At 37.4% G+C, this 21510-nt stretch overlaps 1 protein-coding gene and 1 long non-coding RNA gene across 4 annotated transcripts in view; one reads left to right on the top strand and one right to left on the bottom strand.

Annotated features, from left to right (window-relative positions):
• Positions 1-19295, bottom strand: part of OTUB2 (OTU deubiquitinase, ubiquitin aldehyde binding 2) — a 37243-nt gene extending 17948 nt beyond the window's left edge. The window contains exons 1-2 of the mRNA XM_051977383.1: positions 19118-19295; positions 1123-1218 (exon numbers count right to left, since the gene is read on the bottom strand). Coding sequence (XP_051833343.1) covers positions 1123-1218; positions 19118-19120 — 99 coding nt within the window. The 5' untranslated portion in view covers positions 19121-19295. The remainder of the gene's footprint in view (positions 1-1122; positions 1219-19117) is intronic.
• The window catches only part of LOC127549401 (uncharacterized), a 67880-nt gene that overhangs the window by 4399 nt on the left and 41971 nt on the right, over positions 1-21510 (top strand). For all 3 annotated transcript variants that reach the window (XR_007950577.1, XR_007950576.1, XR_007950575.1), the window contains exon 2: positions 7805-7876. This is a non-coding gene — a long non-coding RNA (uncharacterized LOC127549401). The remainder of the gene's footprint in view (positions 1-7804; positions 7877-21510) is intronic.

Raw genomic sequence — 21510 nt, 5'->3', positions numbered from 1 at the left:
TGGTACAACTAAGAGAAATAAGGAGGGTGGATGAAAGAGTTACATGGGAAAGATAAAAAAGCTTAAAAATATAAATTGACTCAATTTTGACAGAACTCTCTTCTGAATTTTAGACCTACCTCCCCAACTGAATTTATTTCACAAGAACTTCAAACTCAGTCTGTCTAAAATCAATCTAAAGAAATATGACATTTAAAAACTACCACCTTGGGTTTCACAGAAGTGTTAATGACATAATTTTTCACTGGGCAGGAACAGAAAGAAAACTAATCCTTTTATGAGGACTTATTCTTACCTCTGGATATTATCTGCAACTTATTCTGGGGACTCTCTTTTCCCCTCATCCTATCCTAAACCACAAGCATTGCAGTTTTTACAATCTTGAAAAAAGTATGAGTGTGAGTAAGAATGAGAATGAGAGTAAGTCCTACATTTGATGGGCAAGTCATTTAATTCTGTTAGTATGTCAGGAGACTCTTTGGGCCATAAATTGGGGATGGTTTGCTACATTGAAGAAAACCTATATTTTATATCATATATATACATTTGTAAATATGCATATGATAATGTATATACATATATATGTTCATAATACATATACACAGAAAGATAAAGGAAGAGAGAGAACATGTGTATGTGTGTATGTGTGTGTATATGTATGAGACGGGGAGGGAGAGAAACTGTATAATGGGGGAGAATATGTATGTATGGAAGAAAGAGAGAAACTCTGTGTGTGTGTGTGTGTGTGTGTGTGTGTGTGTGTGTGAGAGAGAGAGAGAGAGAGAGAGAGAGAGAGAGAAGAGAGAGAGAGAAATCTGTGTGAGAGACTCTGTGTGTGTGTGTGTGTGTGTGTGTATAAAAGTGACAGAGAGACAGACAGAGAGTAGACAGAAAAAGGAGTATGTATGACAGAGACAGAAGTAAACAGTGACTTGAGGGACAGCCTTGGTATCAAGAAGACCTGGTTCAAATTCTTTTTCTGATATATGCTATCTGTGAGAATACAGGCAAATCATTTTTCACGCTGGGAGTTCCTACTATGATGAAATCACAAATCCTGATCAAAACAGAAAAAATAGAAATATTCCTCTCCTTATTTGCTTTAAACACCCTTGGCCTTACCTGAATTTTCCTCTGGTAAATCCTATTTTCGGGATGGTCACAAAGAATCGATAAGATGTCACATTTCTCAGATATTAAATTAAAGGATGATTCACTCTGAAAGATGAAGACAGAGAGATAAATGGAACAATTCCAAAATGAACCGACTACATTCCATCACATCCCACTGGGAAGTCAAATGCACTTGATTTTTCCTTATTATTGTCAATAGAGAATATCCTTCTTTTAAAAGAAAAACTCATGTTGAAAGTCCTCAGCTAGAAAAACTACTCTCAAGTCATTTTACAGAACCGAAGCATCCAATATAAGGAACTTTCTCACTGAGAGACAGTATGATATGGTGGGAATAGGGATAGATTTAGAATCATAAGAACCTGGATTTGAATTTGTGCTCTGCAACTTATTTACTTGTGTACCTTTGGGAAAGTTATTCCATTTTCTGACTTTAAATGATCTCATCTGTGAAATGAAGGTTGGGCTAGGCTTGAAAGCTCTTTTCCAGCTCAATTCTATAAAAGCCTATATAGTGGGTAAGAAAGCAGCCCCTTCTGGCAATATATGGTTTTGCTACCTAGTTCTACTAGACAAGGGCTTTCTTAAACTTTTTCCACTCACAACCTCTTTTTGCCTGAGAATTTTTTATATGTCCCTGAGTATATAGGTATAAAAAATAGGTTTAAAGAAAGAATTGTTGATAATATATCATAATAGCGTGACCTCTATGTTCAGTTACATGATCCCACGGGGGTTGTGACCCATAGTTTTAAGAAGCTTTGTTAACTAGACCAGAAATATCAAAGTTACCATATACAATGATGTAAGGCCAGCAAAACTTCCAAGTGTATCCCAAACCAGATTAAATTGTAATTGGAAAATGTTTAACAAAGTATATAAAAATATTATGCAACACTGATAATATTAATTTGTGGTTTTCTGGGTTACTATGCATTTCACCAGAATATGTTTATATTTGAGTTTGACCCTATTGTATTAAGCCCGGTTGATACCAACACAAGTAGAAAAGTGAAAGAAATAAGAATCATGGAATTAGAGTTAGAAGAGACCTTGACATCCATTCAACCCAACTCACACCAAATAGGAATCCCTACTATAATATTACTTATTTAATAAATTTAGAATTCCTGATGGATGTGACTCTCTTCAACAATTCCAATTGTTCAGTGATGAAGAGAGCCCATCTTACACCAAAGATAGGACTGTGGGAGCTGAGTGTTGACCACAACATAACCTTCTCACTCTTTTTGTTGTTGTTCACTTGCATTTTGTTTTCTTTCCCAGCTTTTTTTTCTTCTTGATCCGATTTTTCTTGTGCAGCAAGATAACTTATAAATATGTATACATATATTGGATTTAACATATATTTTAACATATTTAACATGTATTGGACTACTTGCCATCTAGGGAAGGGGGTGGGGAAAGGAGGGGATAATTTGGAACAGAAGGCTTTGCAAAAGTCAATGTTGAAAAAATTACCCATGCATACGTTTTGTAAATAAAAAGTTTTAATAAAAAAAGAAAAAACTATCCATGCATATATTTTGTAAATAAAAAGCTTTAATTGAAAAATAAAAATTAAAAAACTGAAAAAACAATTAGAATTCAAGTAGATTCAGGGGTCTAATACATTCCTCTCATATTACAGAGGAGAAACCTGAAGTCAAAGATCTTAATTTAAGATCACACAGGTAGTAAATATAGGAAACAGAATTTGAATCTATGGAGGAAGATGGCACTCAGCTACCAAAGGCAAACCCAGTCAATGGGTCAGAGATTAAAACTCTGCTGACCTCAAGAGATCAGGCCAGTAGATGTTAAAGGATGTATTATACATGGAGGATAAAGATAGTGCCCAAGGTGATATTCTCTGGTTATTTCTAACAGCCTTAGAAAAAGCTGGGTCACTAGCACAAGGAGAATTAAAGTAAACACCATGCTCAGCCAGTAGTTAGAAGAACTAGAAGCTAGAACTGTGCCCTGATGGTACTTAGTAAGACTCAAAATGACAGAAAGATCATGGGTAAATAGGGAGGGGATAAAATTCCTAAAAGAGATGGGTTTGGATGCCCCATTCCTTAGCCACACACAGATACCCCAATCCCTTCATGACCTATGACTGACCTGTTTAGAGGAGACAAAGGCAATAGGGGCGGAACTCTCCCCTAATGGTGACATGCTGTATCTATAAGCCTCTTATAATGCTCCACTATATAGATGTGACTATATAGACACTATATAGACTAAGTGGTAAAATTTGAGCAAGACACTGGGACAACCACAATAGCTATCCCGGCAAATGAGATTGTTGGTACAAGTAGGAATTCTGGGTATGCTAAAGGTAGCAACATCTTCCATAACACCCTCTGGGCATGTTTCCTGAAACACAGGGTTGATAAGGAAGTAATTGCTCATCAGTCTACAGGGATGCTGGGGAAAATATTCAGTACTGGTATAGAAAGAGCCCTTTGGTCCCATCCAAACCTAAAGTTTTCTTTAAAGCTTTTCTCCATCTCTACTCATGTTGTTGGACTCTAGCAGCTAGTTACTGTTAGGAAATCTCCAACAGGTCCATGAGGGCATCTTAGTTTCCAATGGGAAAGTTGGAGTTCAGACTACCAAGGGAAACCAATAGCATGGGTTTTGGGGACTCATAATCTACAGGGGTGCTTCTATGCCAGTTATTAAGGATAGGGGCCAAGTGGAGAGACTTGTGGATTTACTTGAGCCATCCTGTGTTACTAATTCCAAATAATCCTGGGTCCTAGTGGGGGTGTGGAAATTAATTTTTTCCTGTGAGGGAAGCAAAGGAGGCCAAAGTACTTCCTTGTGACACTCCCAAGTGGCCAGTGAAAAAGGCAAATGATAGCTGGTAGATTATGGTGGACTACAAGGATCACGTTGAGAAAAAGTTTTTACATTAATTGCTGAAATTATTCCTGACCTTATTAATATGGTGGATCAAGACCTCACAGCAGTGGTATGGATTGTTGAAGTAGCTAACTGATGCTTTCTCCACCCCATTCTTATGTCTGAAACTAGTCAGAAGCAATTCTCCCACAACTAGGAAGAAGTCCAATATATCTTCAGGATCCTTAGAGCTACCTGAACTCTTCCTAACATTGCTACAGTGGGCAGAAAGGGATCCTACTCATCAAGGACACTGATGTCCCCTACTCATTTATGACAAAATGTTGACTAGGCCAGATAAGATCATGGTGGCAGAAGCCCTAGATCTGATAGTGATCCATGTAAGAGACAACAGATAGGAGATAAACTCTAAGAAAATCCAGGTATGAGGAATATCATGGATGGGATGATTCTAGGCAGTCCAGGACAGACTATTTATGTTCATTTCTTCACAGACTGAAAAAAAGGAAACCAAGAAACTTAATGGACTCTGAATTTCAGAGAACATTCCTCAAATGGATATACTGATGGCTCCCATTTAGTAAGTTATCTAGAGGTCTGCCTATTTTGGTTGGTGGTACCAAATAGATTACAGCATTAGAATATCTAAAATGGGGTTCCTCTTATAAGATAAGTAAGGCATAGGAAGCCTCTATTACTAACAAAAATGGCAAATTCAAGATAATGCTCATTATGACCCCTTAGGTATTAGCAACTTTCATAAAGAAGTTACAATTCTTCCTAAGGCTGAGACTTAGTCTCAGTCCTGGTATCTTGTTTCCTCCATTATTCCAATGGGCTCCTATTATGGCTTTGTTCCTGAGGAATATCATTTGGCTTGGTTCTCCAATGGCTCCAAATGCTATGTGAAATATATAAGACTAGACATTTGTAGTCATTAATCCAATAAAGGGAATACCAATGGGAGTTCTGGAAATTTCTCCTAGTGGGCTGAATTATGAACTGCATGGTTGATTGGTGAGAAGTGGCCATAAGTCTGATCAAGGGGTCTGTGGCCTAGAAAGAAAAAGAATGGACAATCAAAAGCTCTTCCCATTAGGATGAGGACCAGTGGAAGAATTCTACTATGCCTTTACAATATAATTAGTCAATAGAATTTTACAGTGTTGACTGTGGTCATGTTAATACCCATTAGAGACATATGTTCTCTGCTAAACTAAATAATCAGATTGATGCTTTTATAAGAAAGGCAGAAGAGGGGGAATGAGTCCATAGAAAATTTAGATATGGGGACCATGATGTTATTCTACAGAAGGCTTGCTACCACACGATCCAGCTAATTTTATGGATGAGATAGGTAGTTAGATCTTGCCAAATAGGTTCCATGCTAGTCTATTCTGAGCCAATTTAGAAATTCACCCTCTTTCCTCATCTCAGGGTAAGGTCTGCCCCTGAGAAATATTCTCTCTGTCATATTTCTGTCTGATCAGGTGACCCACCTCCCAGAAGCCATGCCCTTGAAAAATTAGTATCATTCTAAGAAAGAAGTGGTAGTCTTAATCCAGATAGTACAAATAGGAATTCTGAACATATTTAAAGGTAGCAACATCTTCCATAACACACTTTGGGTATCTTAGTCCTGATGCTGGCAATTACATTTTATGCAAGAAGGTAAAACTATCTTATTGCAAATGACCCTAACTTGGAAGAGGATCGATCAGTTACCCACTGGAAGTGTCATCATCTGCTTTTGTTTTCCTGATGTTCCTGGTACTGCTTCTAATCATCATTGTTGCTTTTCAGCAGGAGATCCATTGTCAACTGTCCCCAGTATCAGCCTACTGCATCACAGATCTGGGACTTTGGTCCCTTCTAAAGCAGGGCATTGAAAGTTGGAATTTCAAGTCTTTCCATGTTGTCATCCTGGGACTATTATTCTCCTTAAGTACTTGTATTTACTTTTTTTCCTTTTCTATTTCTTTTTTGCTTTTTTTTTTTTTTTTTTTTTTAAATCTGAAGTAAACTCTACTTCAAGTCCTGCCTAAAGCCATTTAAGTAGGCGCAGGTTCTCTGGAAAATCTTTAGGACATTTCCAGTAAAGAATGATAAGAACAAAGGCACCTAAGTGGTGCAATGCATAGAGCACTAGCCCTGAAGTCAGGAAGACCTGAGTTCAAATGTGATTTCAGATATTTAACACTTCCTAGCTATGTGACCCTGGGCAAGTCACTTAACCCCAAATGATATGATGAAAAATGATAAGAACAGTATTTTCTAAGCTCCCTGCCATGTAATCTGTTAGTTTTTTTTTTTTTTTGGGGGGGGGGCGGTGTGTGTGTGTATGTGTGTGTGTGTTTCTCCCCCCCCCCCCAAAAAAAAAAAAAAAAGCATAATCTTGGTCTAGGAGGATAATGTTCAAGCTATGGTGGCTTTTCAGTACTAAGTGCATAAAAAGGCCAGCCCATAAAGAGTTAGTAGATGCCCTATTACTTGTCAAGTCTGACACCTATCTGATTGAATAGGAAAACCTAAACCAGTTCTGTAACCTTACTGAACATACTTCCCCCCAATGACTAAGTAAACTTCCTTTTGTTAACTGTTAGCTGGTCCAAAAGTGGTTCATTTCATTTCAATTCAGATAATAAACCACCAGACCAATGTAAATCAAGTGGGACCTTGAAAACTGAATCAAAGACAGTCAATCTTACCTCCTCTGCTCAAAAAGATAAATGAAAAAATATCAATATTTACTGATCATTATGGTAAATTTCCTTTTAAAAATAAGATTATTTTACTTAGTTAAAAAAAAAAAACTGAATCAAGTCAGATTAACCACAAACAAATGCTTTAAACCTGGAGAACATTTAATATAGCATAACATGAATAATTATAGCATTTCTTGGGCCTCTTCTAATTCAGTTTTGGTGATAAACTCTGACCTGGGACAAGCTTAAGTTTCCTTTACTACCTCTAAAGAAAGGATTTGCTATGCAAGTACAAGTATCAAAGAAGATTAAAAGGGAAAATTTTAAACTGATTTTTAACAAATTTAAAATAATTTAGTATGCATTTGTTGCTATTAATTCAATTCCACAAAACATAATTTATTAAGCACTTAGATGCCAGACTTTGGTACATAATTACTGGGATAGATTTGGTTGGATACACAGAGAAGAAACAGACCTTGATTTTAAGAAGTCAGTATACATTCTGTTGTGACAGGAAATAACATGTTCACATGTACATAGGGAATAGGTATGGACAAAGTGCAAGGTTAATTGGTAGGGAGAGGAACATAGATGTAAAGAGGTTGATCCGGGAACCTATGGTCAATTTGATGAGGTCTCCAATTAAGTTGATGAGATTACAGGGCAGGAATGTTTTCATTTGGAGGCATATAAAAGGTATCCTCAAGGAATATGAGCATGCACTGGCACTTTATTGATAGAACACAGGGGACTTAAAATGATGGGATGAGAGAGACTTGGGATAGGCCATCCTAAAAATCGAACTGTGTGAACATTTAGGTCTGAGTTCAAATACTGTCTCATGTACTTACTAGTTAGGTGACCTTGGGTAATTCATGTAACCCCTCGGGGCCTCAGTTTAAGAATGGAGATAATAATAATATCTATCTCCCATAGTTATTGTAAAGATCAAATAAGTTAACATATGTAAAGCATTTTGCAAGACTTAAAGTTTAATGTAATAATTATAATAAATATAATTATGAAAAAGTAGACAGAGATTAGGTCATTCAAGTGCCTGCTAATTACACCCTCATGCTATTTAACAGGAAATATCATTTAACAGAGGAAGAAGCAAGGAGACAAAATCAAGCAGGGCTTTGCCTACAAAAAGCATAAAGGTAAATAAATAAATAATAATAAATATTGTTTTATAATAGCACTTTGAAACCCAGCTTCTTAAACTGTGGGTCATGACTCCCTATGGAGTCTCATAATTGAATCACCACTATGTACCCAGGGTGATACATAAAAATTTCTTGGGTGAAAAGGGGTCTCGAGTGGAAAAAATTTAAGAAGCCCTGCTTTAAACAACTTTATGAGGGAGATAATGCAAATATTATTAGCTCCATTTAACAGATTAGACAACTGTGATGTAAAAGAGATGAAGTGACCTCATGGTTACTGTGCTAGTAAGAGAAAGGCCTGAGTTATGTTTATACAGAATCACCCTTAGAGAGGTTAGCTCTCTCTAGAACTAAAGCCTTTTGCTTTGACAGTTGCTAGGAACAACTCCAGGAGCTATCCAAACATGGCCCAAAGCCCACACTAAAATATGCCTTCTTCACCTTGCCTCCTTGAAGTCTAAAAGAACACTTTCATAACTTCTGATCTCAGTTCAGTCAACAATATCTTTCAGTGAGTGTGATATTTTGAGGACCAACTTCCAGAAGAGACTTCTCACCTCCAAATGCCATACAGATAGCCAATGGAGGGGAAAAATGTATTTAAAAATGAATCAAATTCAAATAAGACTGGAAACAGTAGAGATTTTACCCATTCCTTTTGCTAACTCTCCTACGTACCTGCTGAAATCTGCTCAGCACATAATGCAAGGGCACATAGTTGGTGCTTAACAGCTGCAAACTAATTGATTGATTGCTTAGTCGTGTGATGGTACTATTAGCCTTGAGATTTTCTAACCTAACCTCCCAGTTTTTATAGATTTGGAATGTGGTAAGTTGCCCAAGGTCATATGGGTTGAGAGCAGAACCAGGATCAAAATCTAGGTATTCTTCCTATGCTGTCTTGAGATAAGGTCTGATTTAAATGCTGCTTCTTCTATGTGGCCTGGCCAGATTGCTCAGAGAGAGTGGTGAGGGGAGTTTTGGACAGGTAGAATAAAAGCAATGATTAAAGGGCAATCTAGAAGGGGAAATTGGAAGAGTTCCATTAAAAAATTATGCCATGGTGAAGGAAGGTCTGTGTCTGTGTTGAGAGACCTGAGATTCTCAGACTTTAAGGTCTCAACTTGGGGTGAGTGGACACAAGAGGAGACTACTTCTACAAAGGTTGTAATTCTCAGGACTGTATCCATCCTAGGAGAAGGGATAATGTCCCTTGTTGAAAGCTATCAGCATGTGGGACATAGGAGCAATGAGAACAGAGGACATAAAGGACTAGGCCTTATGATGAGGATACAAAACTACCTCTACTATTTGGCATGAATTTTATTTGCAACTTGCTATTTCTGGAAATAAGGTAGAAAAAGTTCCTGCCAAAAAATAAAATATAGACAAAGAGAAGATGAGGCAGAAATGGGGCAAAAGAAGGAGTTCGAATTTTGTATCTTAGAAGTACTAACTCTCCTAAAGGACATAAAAAGAATAAATAAATTATAAGTATATTCCATGATATGGATGATTAGAAAAGAGTAAAAAGAAATTGATGCTAGGAGGAGGGCAAAGGAAATAAAAATTAATTTACTCAAAGTCACAAATGTAGCCAATAAATCTCCCTCAATCATTAGTATTTTAGTATCATAATAAAAAAACCTAAGAAGAAATGTTAAAAGACATCCCATTAAAAAATAACCCAACAACTTCAAAATGCATGAGAATGAGACAAGGGTGATAAATATAGGTACCAAACACTCTTAATGATGATGGAAATAGAAGTTTTGGTGAGAAAGACACTGAGCCAAGTCACAAAGTCAGAGAAATGGATGGAAAAGTATGGAAGGACAAAACCCAAGATGTGATTGGGAAGACAGTTGGAGAATTGGTGATGGTTGCTCTTAAGAAAGTATTATTCTCTAATTTGAATTATTGGCAATGAATACCCTTGTCATTAACTTTCTCAACATGAGTGAAATTTAGGTGATCTTTACTCAGTTGACAATTTTTGAACAATCCATATAAAGAAATACACATGATCCATTTATTTTTAATACCTCCTTGACAAGCTTTTGTCCCTTCCCCTACTGGAACAGCCTCAGCAAAGTATTTGTTCACCTTGGAAATTACTGGAGATCCTGCTCTTTCTCCATGTACTAGAGACCATGTCCATTCTTTCCTTTGTCCACTTCAGAAATCTCCTCAAATGTCCACAGGGGCCCCTTAAGGAGCAAGGTCAATGACACCAGTGGCTTCTTCATTGGATAGACTCCTGATTAATTCTGATAGTACTATAAGTAAAGTGCTGTAACTCTCCTTCCCATCAGTTTTCCACTGAACTGTTGTTATCTTAGTTACTCAACAGGTCCAGCTCTATTTTATATATATATATATATATATATATGTATATATGTATGTATGTATATATCTTCTTATCTATCTTCCACAGCTGCTATGCTAACCAGAAATCATGCTCCGGAGGACTGAAATCTTTCCATCTGAAAGTTCATGCCCTAGAGCCCCACTGTTATGACTGATAATTGCCTCGCTCCCCTACTATATCTAGACCCAACTTTAGCCATGCTTCTCGTTACCCTTTCTGGATATTCATTCAACAGCTTCCCACCTTTATCCTCACTCACCCTTCCTATGGAAAGGGGCCCAAATCAACCCTGTCATTGCTCTTGGCAAGCATCAATCCATTCCCTGGTGGCTCTATTTATCATTTCTGTAACTTTTCGAAACAAAATATCCTTCCATGGCTACCAATGTTCTCTATAAGTTATCTTTCTTTAATAGGCAAACGAAAGCAGGTTGGGGGCAGGTCCTGACTTTACACTGCTAGATCTTGACACATTGCTTGGCACATAGTAAACATTAAATGTTCACTCATTCATTCATTCACTCACTCTGGGTAAAATACACTTTTGTAGGCTAATTTAGGAAACTATTATGTATCACATTCATTCTTATGGGATAATACTTTCTATATTCCAAATAACTAATGTCTAAATGTTTTTAATTCAATCAATACATACTTCCAATTATATATTCATAGAACTTGAGTTGGAAGGATTCTCAGAAATCTGGTAGTCCTATCCATAGTTAGAAAAGGAATCCCTTCTAAAAATTATTATATACCTACTTCTTGAAACTCTCTAGTAATGGGGTGCCCACTATTTCTTGAAATGACCCATTCAACTTTTGGCAAATTCTAGTTGTAAAGATATTTTTCCTCCTACAGAGACAAAAATTTGCCTCTAACTTCCACCCATTGCTCCTAGTTTTGCCTTGTGGTACCAACCAAAAATTCATTTTCACATGATAGTTCTTCCATATGCTTGAATATAGCTCTCATGTCTTGACTAAGTGTTCTCTTCTTAAGGCTAAATGGCATCACTCCCTTCATTCAATCCTCCTATGGCACAAGCTTTCGGTCCCTTTGTCAGCCTGGGGACTCTTCTCTAATTCTACATCCAGATGTTCTCGGTGACAACTAGTCAATGTCTTTCCCACTGTGACATTCAGAACTGAGCACAAATATAGTCTGAATGTGGTAGATAACATAAAGACACTATATCTCCCTTAATGTCATCCAAGGTCAAGTTTGCTTTTTTTTTTTTTTAACTGCTATGTCACAAATATAACTCAGATATATAGATGACAACATTTTATATCTTCCTTCTGAATATTTCTAAGCATTACTTTGAGTTCCTTATGTTTTGCTGTTTGCATTTGATGCATTCCAGACAAGTTGTACATTAAACATATTTTTTGGTAAATTGAATTATATTTTCCCAAATTTGGGAAAGTTTTCCCCAAATTTCCCAAAGTCTTAGAGCAATTTAAAGTTTCAATAGCTTAAAATACTGATAGCTAAAAGCTGAAAAGTTCAATAATTAAAAGATTTAATATATTTAAACTGCACCAAGATTTTTGGAACACTGTACAACACTAAGATATTTTTCATTTCCCAATTAATGGATCTTCAAATGGCAGCAATCTCTAACACTATGTATTTAAATTTTGTAGGTTTTGAACCTTTGTTTGCTTCATAATAACGTCTCCTTTGGGTGAACTGTGAGCTAAATGTTTCAGTGGATAAAGTGCTGATCTTAGCTTTAGGAAGATCTGAGTTCAAATTCTTCCTTAAACACTTGTTAATTATGTAACCTTGGACAAGACACAACTTCCTCCAGCCTTAGTTTCCTTCTCTGTGAAATGGGGATAATAACAGCATTTGACTCACAGAGCTTTTAAGAGGATCAAATGAAATAGCTTACATAAAACATTTTTAAACTTTAAAGCCCTATATCAAATTCTAGCTATTAACTACTAAATTGAAGACTCTACTGATCATTAAAATAGCTCCTTGATTTCTCAATTCTGTAAATCTACATTTTCAAATATCATATGTCTGAAAAACTGGGCCCACCTGTACTTTTTTTTTAAGCTCATAGACCCTCTTGCATCTTCCTTGACCCAGTTGTAGGGCTAGAAAATCATCACAAGCTGGAGTCAGTCTTGTGAACTCAGCTATAAAGTCTTTGTATTATCAACTCATCAGGAGTTATAACTAAGGCTGATTGCTGGTCCTGAATCTTTGTCCAACCTCTGCGTGATCTTCTAGGTTTCCTCATGTTAGGATGTGAGTCTTTTCATCTACTTTTCTGACTAGGCATCTAGTATGACAGTGCAGAGTTTGGATTTGGGACAATTACTAGATATCTTTAAGTTTCAAAGGGACAGAAGCATTTTCCAAAAGGATTACTAAAAGTCTCTAAACCTGCCAGTCTATTTTCTAAGACGACAGGACAAGAGAGTTCTGGAAGGTGAAATCCTGGCTTTTCTTGCCAGATGCCCAACTAATGAGCTTTGTGACTCATGGAGAGAACAGCTTTAGTCTCCAGGAATGTCAGACTCTCTATCTGTTAATTAAGGAGAACACCAACTGACTAGCCTAGGTTCAACCCTGAGGACACAACCTAGTAGAATAATAATAGGCACACTCATATAGTGTTTGAAGATTACAAAAAAATTTTTTCTAACAAGCCTGTGAAGAAAAGAGTATCAGTATTATTACCTATACTGTTCAGATGAATTAATTTTGAAGTTCAGAGAGATCATGTGATTTGCCTGGGGTCGCAAACTAATGTCAAAGCTGCAATTCCAACTCAAGTTCTTGTGACCCAAAGTGCAGCATTCTTTCCAAGACATTATGCTTCTGAATCACTCCTATTTTAACATAATGGATGATTAGTGGGATTGAAGTGTGTCCCAAATCACAGCTATTCCCCCAAAGCAACTCATAGTAATAATATAATCATTATAACCTAATATATATGAAAGCCTTTCATCCTTTCCTCCTCTACTACATCATCATGGTCACTGAGAGCTTTTATTAGTGTAGGGTATTCCCAGTATGGACACTCCCTCTACTAATATAGATTAAACAATTTACAGTCTTAAAACATTCACTAGTGACTTGCCTGTGATCATAGTGCCCTAATGTGTCAGAGACAGAGTTTAAATTCAGTTCTTTTTCTTATTCCAAGGGCAGCTCCTTCTAACTAGGACTTCTATTCACTGCTACACTGCTACTATCTAAGTCTTATAAGTGGATTCCTTCAGTTTCAGAAAGTATCTGACTTAATAGATTTACTTTGTTGCCATTCAGTCACTTTAGTTATGTCTAACTCTTCATGACTCCATATTGGCAAAGATACTGGAGTGATTTGTCATTTCCTTCTCTAGCTCATTTTATAGATGAGGAAACTGAGGCAAACAGGATTAAATAATTTACCCAGGATCATGCAACTACTAAGTGATTCTGGATTTGAATTAAGGCTTCCTGATTCCAGACCTGGTATTCTATCTACCATACCAACTAGCTGCCCTTAATAGGTTAAATATTTCACCCATTTCTCCTTCATATACATAAACACTTTACTACTAAATTGGGGGATTCGTTTTTATTTTTTTCTTTTAAATTACTTGATGCTTTTAATCCTTCTTAGGGATGAGGGTATGAACAGATTGATAGAAGTCAGTCATCAAATTCTTACTACTGGAGGTAGTCAGAATATTTGAATAATCCAATTTGATTCCATTTATTCTGAACTATTTGAATACAATACTTTAGAATGTTAGAATTTTAGTATATGAGAATATCATTTTATTACAATATTACAATAACAGAATTTTAGAGTTATTTTAGAAGATGGGGCAATTCCTTCATCTTACAAATGAAGAAACCAAAACTGATGGGGAAGTTTTTGGACCAAGGCTATATATCAGTCAATAAACATTTATTAAGCACCAATTATGTGCCAGACACTGTACAACAAAAAGCCAGGAAGTAAAACCAGTAGATGAAGTATTAGATTTGGAGTCAGAAAAACCTGAATTTGAATTCTGCCATAGACATACATTTAACTAGTCATGTGACACTGAATAATTTAAATTAAACTCTGTTAGTATCAGTTTTTTCATCTATAAAATGGGTATGATAATAGGAGCATTTACCTCACCAGGTTGTTGTGAAAACCAGTTGAGATAATGCCTGTAAAGTGCTTTTTAAAATGCTATATGTCATCATCCTCATTATCCTATCTAACCCTAAATAGAATAGTTTTCCAACTACCCTACACTAGCTCCCACTATATCAAGCTAACTCTGTCCAAGGACACATCCATCTGACAATGAGTCAAAAGTCTAATTATTAGTCCTAGTTAGGCCTTCTATATAGGTACTTAGTAAGTGTATAATTAAACAGACAGGCTGGTATCATTCTGACCTTTTTAACTCTTCTCTTTCCTCTGCCTATGTGTTCTCTGCCTTGGCAAATGAATTTTTTTCCAACTCTTATCTCTAGGCAAATGACTCCTAAATCTATGTTGTTGTTCTGTTCAGTCCCATTAATAGGGGCTGATTCTTTGTGATCTCCCTTGTAATTTTTCTTGGCAAAGATACTGAGGTGGTTTGTATTTCCTCCTGCAGTTCATTTTATAGATGAGAAAACTGAGGCAAACTAGGTTATGACTTGCCCAGGGTACACAGCCAGTGTCTAAGACCAGATCTGACTGTAGATCTTTCTGACTTCAAGCCTGGCATTGTATCTCCTGTACCAGCTAGTTGCCCTAAAATGCTTTCTCCATAATACCTTGACTTTTCCACAGTAGGCTGAACCTACTTCTTCAAGTATTGATATAGTATAACTATATGAAAAAAATGAACCAGCATTTATTAAGTTCTTACTATTTGCCAAGCACAAAGTAAAACACAGAACCTTCTTTCATGTGATAGCCCTTAAATATTTGAAGATGGTTCTATTACTCCTAAGTAATCTCTTTTCCATGTAACACATTGCCAAGTCCTTCAACCAATCTCTTTGAGATAGTTTTGAGTTTTCTCATTATTCAGGTTGTTATTGTTTGGACAACACTTTGTCAAGTAGCTTCAAAAACATAGCATCAAAGATTAATGAAATATTCCAGAAATCACTCCTCTTAAATGTCCAAATATCTTCAGTGACTACTATTGCTTAATAAGCAAATTACAAAATCTGTTTCTGCCTCTGTTAAAGGCACATGGCAGTGCAATGGATAGAAAGAGCACTGGGTCTTGAAGTCACGAAGACTCGAATGCAAAACAGGTTTTAAGAGAGAAGTTTTAAAAGTTATGAAAGTTAAATGACTTGCTCAGGGTTTCAAAACTGTGACCCTGAGCAAGTCATTTAACTTTCATAACTTTTAAAACTTCTCTTTGTCTCAATTTCCTCAACTGTAAAATAAGGATAATAATAATAATAGGATCCAACTCAAAGTTCTGTTAAGAAGGTCAAATGAAATGTTTATTTAAAAAATCATTTAGTACAATGCCTGATGCATGTATATGGTGTGTATATATATGTATATATACATATATACATATATATGTATAATATATGGTGCTATAAAAATATTTATTCACTTCCTTCCTGTCTCTTCCCTATTGCCAGAATTCAAAGCCTTCTGCAACCTGGTACCATGAGATTGCCAGCTTTATCTCACTCTACCAGCACCTAGAAGAATAACTACTATCCTTTGAGCAAATTCTGTGCTTTCCTGCTCTATGTTTTTGCCTTTTTTATGTGCTTTGTGCAGGAAATATCCTCCCTTTTCCTTTTTGCATCTTCAATTCCTATTCATCTTTTAAAATTGGATTCAAATGTCACCAGGGACCAAAACCTTCTTCTTGACCTATGTCTTGCCACTGTACTCAGATGACCCTAGAAGAGAGAATAAGGTTGATGACTTTGCAGAGTCCTGCATCACTAAAATCTAATTCACTTGTAAGTCAAGATATCACTCTCCTGATGTCGTCAGTTCTCTTTGAAAATGATGGATGAACAATAACAACAAATACCACTTCTTCTAGTTCCCTTGATTCACTATAAGAGTCCCTAGAACTTAAAATAGTTGTTAGCACCTCTCTAATCTATTTATCTGGAATCTTCTTTATTTGTGACTATGGCTGACTACTTCCCATTGGACTGTTAAGTTCCATAAGGACATAGATTCTCTCTTAATTAAACTTATTTCCTCTATCTCTTCATACAGAAATTCACACATGGCAGACAACTAATTGTTTAAGTGAAAACCTGAATAAGTAGTACACTTGGTCCCCACTGAATGGTTTGCCATTTATCAGTGATACTATGGTTTAAGAACATTGGCTTTGGAAATCCAAAGGACCCAGTTTAAACTCTGCTATTTAAGAGCTGAATGATCTTGGGAAGTCATTCAATTTTGCTAGGTCTCATTTCTTTGTCTATATGATGAAGATTTGGAATAGATAGCATCTAACATCCTTCCCAGTTCTAAAATTCTATAATTGTGTGGAGGCTTGCCTTCTGATCTGGGCTATAGCAAACAGAAGATTCAGCTTCCTTTTTAAACTTCAGGTGTATCTGTCTATTGCTTCTCATTCCTTCTAATGTAATCTTTGCTACTTCTTAAGCAAGTCCCTTTCCTTTCTTGCTAACTTCTATTCTCCCTTCCCCGCTGTCCTTTCTAATTTCCCACAGAGTTTCTGTCAGAAGCTATAATGTGGGATGTTGAAGAGGGACTGCTGGAAATTAGATTAGATGGCCTTTTTCTGATGCTAACTTTAGAGAAGGCTGCCTGAGCCAAAAAGCCAGGAGGAGCTTGGCTGAGTGATCTTGGGCAAGTCATTTAAGCTCCAGTAGAATCTAGCTGAAGTTCCTACACCAGTGACATCCCTGGTCTGGTCCCTCTTCTTGAGTCCACAGTTCAGAGACACACTAGGATGGTGCTAGAAGACAAGACTACCCGGTTCCTTAACACATTTCTTACCACCTGGTTTATTTTGTCCTATTTTCTCTTCAGGTGAATGGGCATTCAAAGCACTCATTCTGAGTGCTCCTGACACCTCAAAAGCACAATATCTCAGTTAGCAAAGGAATAGGGTCTATTGCTGCTGATTCAAGCTGAAGAGAGAACACCCACCAAGTCTCCTTAAAAGTTCCTCAGACAAGAACACTGCAAGCCATGGTCAGCACCAGCCTGACTAGTTTAGCCCCAGGCAGTCCCAGCAGTCTTCAGTCTCACAGCAAACAGTTTGGGTGACTGACTCTTTGGGCACGCCATTACTCAGATCCACGCCAAGGCAGGGCTTGGAATGCATCAGAGCTGGAACGTGCTCCTGATCCCTCACATGCCTCAGGGCTGGAGAGTTTGGCTGGAAGTGACCTCATGAGCTGACCTCCTCATATTCTAATATTTAGGGTTGGAAGGGTTCTTTAGAAAACATCCAGACTTCCTCATTTTACAGATGAATGAGGTGATTCTCATACAGGTAAGGTACCTAGTCCAGAGTCTAACAGGTAGACAATACCAGTCATAATTCGAAGCTGTTTCCTCTGAATCAAAATACAGCGACTGCTGTTCTTCTCCCCACTTTAGAAGGTAAGGGGGGAAGGCAAAAAGAGTGAACCAATCCCCTTTCATCTATCTCCATTTTCCCTGCTCACACCCAACCCTCTTCTCGGGTCTAGTATACTCTACAATAAGCGTGCCCTGGCTATTGACATGGGAAACATGAGCAGTCCCCGGACAGCTGCAGCTCCACTCAGAAAAGGACTGGAAAGAAAAGTGGCGCTCACTTCTCCAAAGTACATTCAGCAAAGATAAAGAAATGCAGCCTTGTCTGGCTAGGAGCGATAAATGCCTCCCGGATCACCCATCTAGACTCTTGCGAGGGGGTTTGGGATAGGGGTAACTGCTTCTCAAGCCCTTTCATCATTTTCCTGGCTCCAGTGCCCCAAATCTTTGGACTTGTCTTTCTGGGGGGAGGAGGAAAAGGTTGGCGTCTTGTTTTGTCCCCCAAAATTGGTGGGGACTGTGTCTGATCACAAAATATAAAAGGCATCAAGGCAAACCTGGTTGGGGTGAGGTCTGGTTTGAGAGTATTTAGTTGGATTTAGAGTTTAAGCCTGGTACATATAGTAGGCACTTGAGATATGCTTATTGAATTGATTCATTCATAGAATCGGTTTTAGAGCTGAAAGAAACCGTAGAGTTTAACTAGTTCAATTGTTTTTCTTTCTTTTTTTTTTTAAACAGATGAGAAAACTGAGGTTGAGGGGCCAAATAGCTAGCCCAAGGTCACACAGGGGATAAACAGATGGGGTGGCCATTCGAGTCCGGCTTTTCTAGCTGACTTCAGACTGAGGCTTCTTTCCTAAGAGGGCTCTTATGGGGTCAGCCAAATTTTCTGGGGGGAGGTTTAGAGGAGGGCGGGGCACTCAGGGAAGCAGGCGTGTTAAGGATATAGGGTATAAGGATATTGGCCTGGGTCTTCTTCCCCTTCTTGACCCTCTTCCCCTACCCAGCCACCTTCATCCTGCCATTCATTACCAATATCCATCCCGGCACCCCAACCCAGTTCCTAGCACCCCGGTTTAAAACAAGGACAGGGGCAGTTTGGGTCCCCCGGACTTTTCCTCTCAGAGATTCCTAGGTCCCAGGGTTAGGGTTATGGGTGGGTGAGATTTGGGGGATGGGAAGAAGGGCTCTAAATGCAAAAAGAAATCTCAGTCTTAAAGGGCTTGGGGTGGAGGCGGACTAGGAGTTCTGCAGTCCCCTCTCCACCCTTTCTATTATGTCTCGCCCCCTTTCCGAATGTGCACATGCGCCCCGAGCTTGGGAACCCCACATCCCTTCCACTCCCACCCATTGCACTGACCATAATGACCGGAGCCTCTGGAAATCGTCCCGCCCCAGGGAGAAGGAGATCCGGCGCGGGAGGGCGCCACAGAAAGATATCTCCAGTTCAGACCGGTCGGGGGCCCCTGGGGGTGCGGAGTGTAGAGCAATACACCCGACCGCTCAGCAAACAAGAGGTGAGATCTTCACAGTGTCCCAGTAAGATACACACCCTGAGGTTGACGCCTAAAGGCTGCAATCAGAAGCAGCGAAGCATATACGTCACAGAAAGAGGGTGGGATTTCAATTGCCTTTAGCCTATGTTTAGGCCTTCAGTAACTGAACGCCACCCTCTTTTAAAAAGACAGAAACCTCAACTATAAGAGTTAATCTCAAAGGACTGGTCCCATTTTGAAACGCTGAATGAACTTGTGTCTTTTAAAAAATAAAATGTAAAACGATGTTTTCTACAGTTTAATTTCGATAGCATTCGTTAATGCTTCTTAACCCTATGAATTTTCAATAAAGAAACAGGTTTACATAAATTGTTTACTCAAGGTCAGAAGACCAGGAACTTAGCTTGCATCTGGCACAGTATTTAGTTCATTGTCTGGGTAGTATTTAGCTTCGTGTTATTTCCAAATTAAAGTTGCTCTTCTTGTCTCTTGAATTGATATTAATCTACAGTCACTAATAAGAATAGTCATTTATACAGTCTTTCAAAGTTTGCACAAGATTTCACATGTATTATTCTTGTGAAATTGAATACGCTACAGCTATTATTTTCCCCATTTTACATATTTAGAAACTGAGGCTCCCAGATGCTAAGTGACTTGCCTTAAAGCAGTAATGGTGACAGCATTAAAACCCAGGTCTCTCTTGACTTTTGAATCAGTACACCATTGACCATTCAACAGACTTTTATTTGTTGAATCTAGCCTGCTTTGGGCTAGGATGTGTGTGACAAAATTTATTTATTTTTTTAAATAACTTTTTATTGATAGAACGCATGCCAGGGTAATTTTTACAGCATTATCCCTTGCATTCACTTCTGTTCCAATTTTTTCCCCTCTCTCCCTCCACCCCTTCCCCCAGATGGCAAGCAGTCCTTTACATGTTGAATGGGTTGCAGTATATCCTAGATATAATATATGTGTGCAGAACCGAACAGTTTTCTTGTTGCACAGGGAGAATTGAATTCAGAAGGTATAAATAACCAAAATTTATTGATAATGCTAATACTTGAACTCAGATTTCTGGACTTCTAGTTCATTGTCCGTTGCAGTATGATTTCCTTTTTTTTTTTTTTTTAAATGATGGAAAGCATGAATGTTTTAGGAGATTACTGCTTATACACAGTGTCAATAATAATACAATTGGAAAGAGCTACAACAAAAAAAGAAAACTGCTTTTTTGTCTTTTAAAAATTTTTAAAATTTGATTATATATTTTTTGTTCTTACCTTACCTTCTCAAATATATCCTTTCTTTGTTCCTCAAACAGTCATACTTTATAACAAAGATGTATAAGAGATACAACAGAAACAGCCCTGTTCAGTGACCTATGATAATAAACAAGTGAAACATAAATAACTGAAGGTATCAGTAACTGTGGTGAAATAAATTCTGTACAGCCCACATTAAAGAGGAATTCTTTATGTATGTTGAAATACTTGAGGTACTTCTGTTTGTAGATGACACTACTGCTGATTGCAGTATGATATCCCAGTTTGAAAAATCTCATCTTGATTCTTCTCACTCCCACTTTTTGTATTGTTTCCCCTCCAATGAGAAAAAGACAATATTGTCCCTTTAATATTCCCTCAACTTCAGTCTCTAGGCTGTGAAATGCTAAATGATCCTATACCACCAGCACAATTTTATTCCTTAATATGGAATCCCTTGTATTCGTACTAATGGATTATATAAGTACATATGATACAGGTCTTATTTTCAACCATTTTATAATCTAATGGAGAGAAAGATGAGGAAAAATATGGCCAAAATATAGGGGAGAATGTGATTAGTGCAAAGGAGGAGAATAATAAGGCTGTGAGAAATTAGAGGGGATAGCATGATGTAGGTAAAAAGAGTTGGACCTTGAAGAAAGGAAGGGACCCGATTAAAAACTAATTGGAAACAATTAACATTTTAAGCAAAGTTTGTAGATATAAAACAAACCCAAATAAATAATTTGTATTTCTGCATATTACCACCAAAGCAGGAAGAGATAAAAAAGAGAAATTCTATTTAAAATAATTACATTCTGTAATATCTGGCTACTTGTCAAGACTCCACAGCAATTTTATGAATACAATCATAAAGCACTCTTTATACAAACAAAGGCATAATGATAATGTTTTGGAGAAATAGTAATTGCTTATGGCTAGGCCAAATCAATATAATAAAAAGTATAATGCTACCTCAACTAATT

The sequence above is a fragment of the Antechinus flavipes genome, chromosome 2 (genome assembly GCF_016432865.1).
Source record: "Antechinus flavipes isolate AdamAnt ecotype Samford, QLD, Australia chromosome 2, AdamAnt_v2, whole genome shotgun sequence".
Classification (NCBI taxonomy): domain Eukaryota; kingdom Metazoa; phylum Chordata; class Mammalia; order Dasyuromorphia; family Dasyuridae; genus Antechinus; species Antechinus flavipes.
Note: the sequence above shows the minus strand (reverse complement) of the source record. Positions and strands in the feature narration are given on the sequence as shown.